Source organism: Mus caroli, unplaced genomic scaffold (genome assembly GCF_978045245.1).
Source record: "Mus caroli unplaced genomic scaffold, Mus_caroli_1 scaffold_13, whole genome shotgun sequence".
Lineage (NCBI taxonomy): Eukaryota > Metazoa > Chordata > Mammalia > Rodentia > Muridae > Mus > Mus caroli.
Window position 1 is genome coordinate 45,539,001 of NW_028227268.1, and position 6,000 is coordinate 45,545,000.

The 6,000-nt window shown below is 43.4% G+C and overlaps 1 protein-coding gene across 1 annotated transcript in view; it reads left to right on the top strand.

The window, feature by feature from the left end:
- Efcab5 (EF-hand calcium binding domain 5) overlaps positions 1–6,000 on the top strand; it is a 111,367-nt gene that overhangs the window by 57,968 nt on the left and 47,399 nt on the right. The window contains exons 9-10 of the mRNA XM_021178008.2: positions 1,222–1,321; positions 3,867–5,162. Coding sequence (XP_021033667.2) covers positions 1,222–1,321; positions 3,867–5,162 — 1,396 coding nt within the window. The remainder of the gene's footprint in view (positions 1–1,221; positions 1,322–3,866; positions 5,163–6,000) is intronic.

The following is a 6,000-nucleotide window of genomic DNA, read 5'->3' on the forward strand; positions in this document are numbered from 1 at the left end:
AGTTCATATTGTTGTTCCCTTTAGTTCCTTGGGTGCTTTCTCTATCTCCTCCATTGGGGGCCCTGTGATCCATTCAATAGCTGACTGTGAGCATCCACTTCTGTGTTTGCTAGGCCCCGGCATAGTCTCACAAGAGACAGCTATATCTGGGTCCTTTCAGCAAAATCTTGCTAGTGTATGCAATGGTGTCAGCGTTTGGAAGCTGATCATGGGATGGATCCCTGGATATGGCAATCACTAGATGGTCCATCCTTTTGTCACAGCTCCAAATTTTGTCTCTGTAACTCCTTCCATGGGTGTTTTGTTCCCAATTCTAAGAAGGGGCAAAGTGTCCACACTTTGGTCTTCGTTCTTCTTGAGTTTCATGCATTTAGCAAATTGTATCTTATATCTTGGGTATCCTAAGTTTCTGGGCTAATATCCACTTATCAGTGAGTACATATTGTGTGAGTTCCTTTGTGATTGGGTTACCTCACTCAGGATGATGCCCTCCAGGTCCATCCATTTGCCTAGGAATTTCATAAATTCATTCTTTTTAATAGCTGAGTAGTACTCCATTGTGTAAATGTACCACATTTTCTGTATCCATTCCTCTGTTGAGGGGCATCTGGGTTCTTTCCAGCTTCTGGCTATTATAAATAAGGCTGCTATGAACATAGTGGAGCATGTGTCCTTCTTACCGGTTGGGACATCTTCTGGATATATGCCCAGGAGAGGTGTTGCTGGATCCTCCGGTAGTACTATGTCCAATTTTCTGAAGAACCGCCAAACTGATTTCCAGAGTGGTTGTACAAGCTTGCAATCCCACCAGCAATGGAGGAGTGTTCCTCACATTTCTCCATAATTAAAATGTTCTCAGAATAACGTGTGAAAGGACAAGTAAGGAGCAGTTAACTGTACGTGACACACGCGGGTCATGTTACGTAAGAGCTGAGTACTGTGCATTGAGTTCAACAAGTCATGCCAGTCCCCACAAAAAAAAATTTTTTTTTAAATATCCGCTAAGCCCAAGGCATCGTGACTATGACAAAATGGGAGAATTAAGTATCAGCCTACGGGCAAGATACAGCTTCTTGATTTTGATGCTGTAGCCTTTATATTCATAATGATAATAGAGGTGGTGGCAGTCTTCATGATAGACTGACTATTCAGGAAGTCACGATGTAGCATCATGAAGATTTTAAGTATGCTGCAGTTACTAATTGCAAGCTTTCTGTGTAGGTGATGGCCTTGGATCGGCAGAGGACTCTGGCCCTGCTGGAATCGTTCTATGATCAATGCTCTTCCACCACTAGGAGTTTACTCCGAAACCCACGACAATGTAAGTGTCCCTCAGAGGGAGGAGTGTCCTGTTGCTGAAGCTGGGTGTCGTAGTCCAATGACAGACTGCAGTGGGATCGTTTTACTCCTGAGGGATCCCGTGCATCTCCCCAAGTCATGGCAGCTGTAGCCGATCTACTTGTTGCTATTTCCACAAAATGCACTCTTGCTCGCAATTAGACGGATTTTCACCAAGTGCAGTCCTCAAACCTGTGTCCCATCAGAACTCAACTAGACCAGCTTTTAAATTTGTTTCGATGAAGGAAGGCTTTGGTGATAATCTGAACACTTTTAACAGCTAAGTTAGGAATGAGTATTCCGTGTATAATTGCAATTTAGAATTCTAAGGCTTCTGCAGAAGATATGTCTTTGGCCGAAGCAGCTATACCTCCATGCTTTTATGGTAAAATATGCATATATACCTACATGTTGAAATATTCTTTTATATGTTTATCAATAAGTATGATTACAGGGCTGTTGGTTTCTCTTTATTGCGTTTTCTTATTTATTATGGCTGAGAGAGCCATAGCATCCCTGTGCACATCAGAAGCCAGCGTACCAGTTCTCTCCTTTCACCATGTTGGTCCAGAGGATCTGACTCAGATCCCCCTCTGCCTTGGCAGCAATCTCCTTTACCCAAGGCGTCCTCCAACTCTGCTTTTATTTCTTAAGGAGAATGGCTTTTAATGACTGGTTTGTCTTATCTCTGTATGCAGACTTGTTACTTGGAGACTTAAGAATCTTCGAGTGCGGTGTATAAAAAGCTGTAGGAGCCACAATGTTAAAAGCTTAATTACTAAATACTCTGGGAAGAATGGGGACAGGCAGGATTTCCAGAACTTTGTGGCATTTTATCTGTAGGGGACGCTTCTTCAGACTGAGTCTCATTATGTTAGTTTTGAGAACTCTCGATCTCCCTGCCTCACCTGAATGCCAGCATCATGGCCAGTGTAGTCATATCCAGCATAGTTTGTTGCTTTTTAACAGTGAAATCCTAGTGACTACTACCCAGTCTTTTCTTAAAGTCCTTTCTTTTCCCCTCCATCTCTAGCTTTGTCTCTCCCTGCCTTTCTTTCTTTTTCTGTACTAAAAACTGAACTTATATTAAACACTCAATCTACCCCCGAACTGCACTCCTGACTTTGTATAAAATTCTAAAGCACACACCTCCTAGGTCTTGGAAGGAAGAGTTGAGGAATGGAGAATTGAAGGGAAAGGAAGGGATGGAAAGCGAACCGAGTGAAAGATAAGGCTAGCGTTTGTTTGTATAATGGAGAGATTTTAATTTGTTATTATTTGAGTGTGAGCATGATGTGGGGGTGGGGAGTGCATACATGCCATGTAGCATATGTGGAAGTCGTAGGGCAATTTTGTGGAGTCTTTTTTTTTTTTTCCTTCTACCTCTATGTGGTCTCTAGGGATCAAACTGAGGCCATCCATGGTGTGCAGCAAGCACAACTCTCCAGCCTGTATTGTAGATATTTTAAAAGATATTTGAGATGAAAAGACAGTTCCAGTCCTCATATCTATTCTGTGCTTATTGAGAGGAAAAGGGCCACAATGGTAAGGGACAAGTTTCATTTGATTTAGCAATCCAAGCAACAGTCCAAATATCGAAAGAAGAGAGATGTTCATTTTGTAAGACACACCTTCCAAGAAGAGTGGATAACTAATTTAGGGTAGTGAGACTTCTTATGTTCCCTTGAGTATCTAGTTGTAGCAAAAGGTGCCTGATACTTTGTTTTATCATTGTCTAAGACAAGATAAAGAGTTATGTATGAAAGGATGGACCATCCAGAGACTACCCCACCCGAAGATCCATCCCATAATCAGCCACCAAACCCAGACACTATTGCATATGCCAGCAATATTTTGCTGAAGGGATCCTGGTATAGCTAGCTGTCTCGTATAAGGCTATGCCAGTGCCTGGCAAATACAGAAGTGGATGCTCACAGTCATCTATAAGATGGAACACAGGGCCCCCAATGGAGAAGCTAGAGAAAGTACCCAAGGAGCTGAAGGGGTCTGCAACCCTATAGGTGGAACAACAATATGAACTAACCAGTACCCCCAGAGCTCGTGTCTCTAGCTGCATATGTAGCAGAAGATGGCCTGATCAGCCATCATTGGGAAGAGAAGCCCCTTGGTACTGCAAACTTTATATGCCCCAGTACAGGGGAATGCCAGGGCCAAGAAGCAGGAGTGGGTAGTTAGGGGAGCATGGCGGAGGGAGGTTATAGGGAACTTTTGGGATAGCATTTGAAATGTATATAAATAAAATATCTAATAAAAAGTAATAATAAAAAAGGAGTTATGTATGGAACTTGCTATGTTGACGAGGCTAGATTCAAGATCTGTCTGTTGCTACCTCCCGAGTGTAGTGACATAAAGGCATATGTCACTACATCCAGCTCTGATATTTATTTTTAAAGTAATGCGCTTATGTAATAATCACTGACCTCAGTGCCATTTTATATTAATTCTATAATTGTGATTCTGTACTGTAAGATCAATTATTTAGATAAATCCTTTGTTTTCTGCATTAGGGCCCTTTGTTGAATTTGAAGAGATTGAGTTGACTGAGTTCTGGGGAGACATGGATATTAAGAAGCACATTTATGAAGACTTTGATGCACTGCTCTTAAAGATGAATATGTTAGTTGCTGAAAAACTTGCAGACAAACTCACAGAAAACAAAGATCTCCCACAGCAGCAGAGAGATCAAGAACTTTCATCGGCCTCAACAACGGAGCCAGAAACTGCCGCACAACTGACCTCTCAACAGAGATCCCGTAGAGTATCACTTACAGGACAAGGACAGGGCAAAGGGCCTCGCAAAACATCTGCTTCAAAACAAGGAGCAAGGAGAGGGTCGGTGGCAGAGCAAGGGTCCCGAAGAAGCTCTACAGTAGAACAAACCCAGCGGAGAGGGTCGGTGGCAGAGCAAGGGTCCCGAAGAAGCTCGGCAGTAGAACAAACCCAGCGGAGAGGGTCGATGGCAGAGCAAGGGTCCCGAAGAAGCTCGGGAGTGAACCAAACCCAGCGGAGAGGGTCGGTGGCAGAACAAGGGTCCCGAAGAAGCTCGGGAGTGAACCAAACCCAGCAGAGAGGGTCGGTGGCAGAACAAGGGTCCCGAAGAAGCTCGGCAGCAGAACAAACTCAGCAGAGAGGGTCAGTGGCAGAGCAAGGGTCCCGAAGAAGCTCAGCAGTAGAACAAACGCAGCAGAGAGGGTCAGTGGCAGAGCAAGGGTCCCGAAGAAGCTCAGCCATGGAACAAGAGCCACAAACAGCACAAGACCCAAACAGAGATTCATTGCCAGAACAAGAATCACACAGAGGGTCCATTACGGAAGGATCACACAGTGGGTCAATTTCAGAACCTGGGCAACGCAGAGCATCAGTAACAGGACAACGCAGAAAGTCATCTGTAGATGACGCCGGAAGTGCAGAAGCAGAGTCACGCAGAGGATCAGGGATAGATCAAGGACAGCACAGAGGATCAGTAGGGCAGCGCAAAGGGTCAGGAGAACGCAAAATGTCAGCTTCAGAGTATGGACCACATCAAGAGTCCACAACAGAAGAGCCACTCACTGAGTCAGAACCAGGACCACAAATAGACACTATTCAAGAACTAGATGAAGACTCAGCTCCACAATTAGAAGAAGATGGTGCCTTTAAAAAAGGTAAAACCTTGGAACTCACTAAAATAGAAACTCAAGAAGAAAAGCCTTTGCTGCCCATCAACAAAGAGCAAGTCCCCATGGATTCCAAACAGCCAGAAGTTCCCACATCCAGCAAAAAGGAACGTCCATCAGGCAGCCCCAAAAAAGGGCGCCTTTCAGGTAGTTATTTAGTTCTATAAAATCATCTCTTTTATAGATTTTTTAAATGATTTTATAAAATGTTCTGTTTTCTGGAGTGGCTATTAAGAAGTCTTTTTGGAAAGTACTCATTTAAGTTAAGATCTTTGCTGACTGTCATGCCATGGAAACCACAGGTCTGTTTTGGTGTTCAACACTTGAGACATTGAACTTTTTTTTTGTTTGTTTTTCAAGACAGGGTTTCTCTTTATAGCCCTGGCTGTCCTGGAACTCACTTTGTAGACCAGGCTGGCCTCAAACTCAGAAATCCACCTGCCTGTGCCTCCCAAGTGCTGGGATTAAAGGTGTGTGCCACCATGCCTGGCAAGACATTGAACTTTCAACTAAATGAAAACCAGAATGCTTATTATTTATTTTTCTAGAGTTTTGTTTGTACCAAAAGTCCATTAATAAGAAGTCTAGCAATGTTTTAAAGGGGGGTGTTTTGTTTTTATTTGTTTGCTTTTATTTTTTTAGTCTTTTGTTTTTCGAGACAGGGTTTCTCTGTGTAGCCTTGGCTGGCCAGGAACTTATTCTGTAGACCAGGCTGTCTTTGAACTCAAAGATCCACCTGCCTCTACTTCCCGAATACTGGGATTAAAGGCATGCTACCACCCAGCTTCTAACTGGGTTAATTTTTTTAAAAGACAGACACATTTCCATGTTAAATGCAAGTCACTTAATTTTTCTTAATTTCAACAATTAAATGGGTCAGGAATAGTGGCATATGTCTTTAATCTCTGCACTGAGGTGACAGAGGAAAGTGCTACAAGTTGGTGGCCAGTCTGGTCCTCATAGTGAGTTCCAGGCCAGCCAGAGC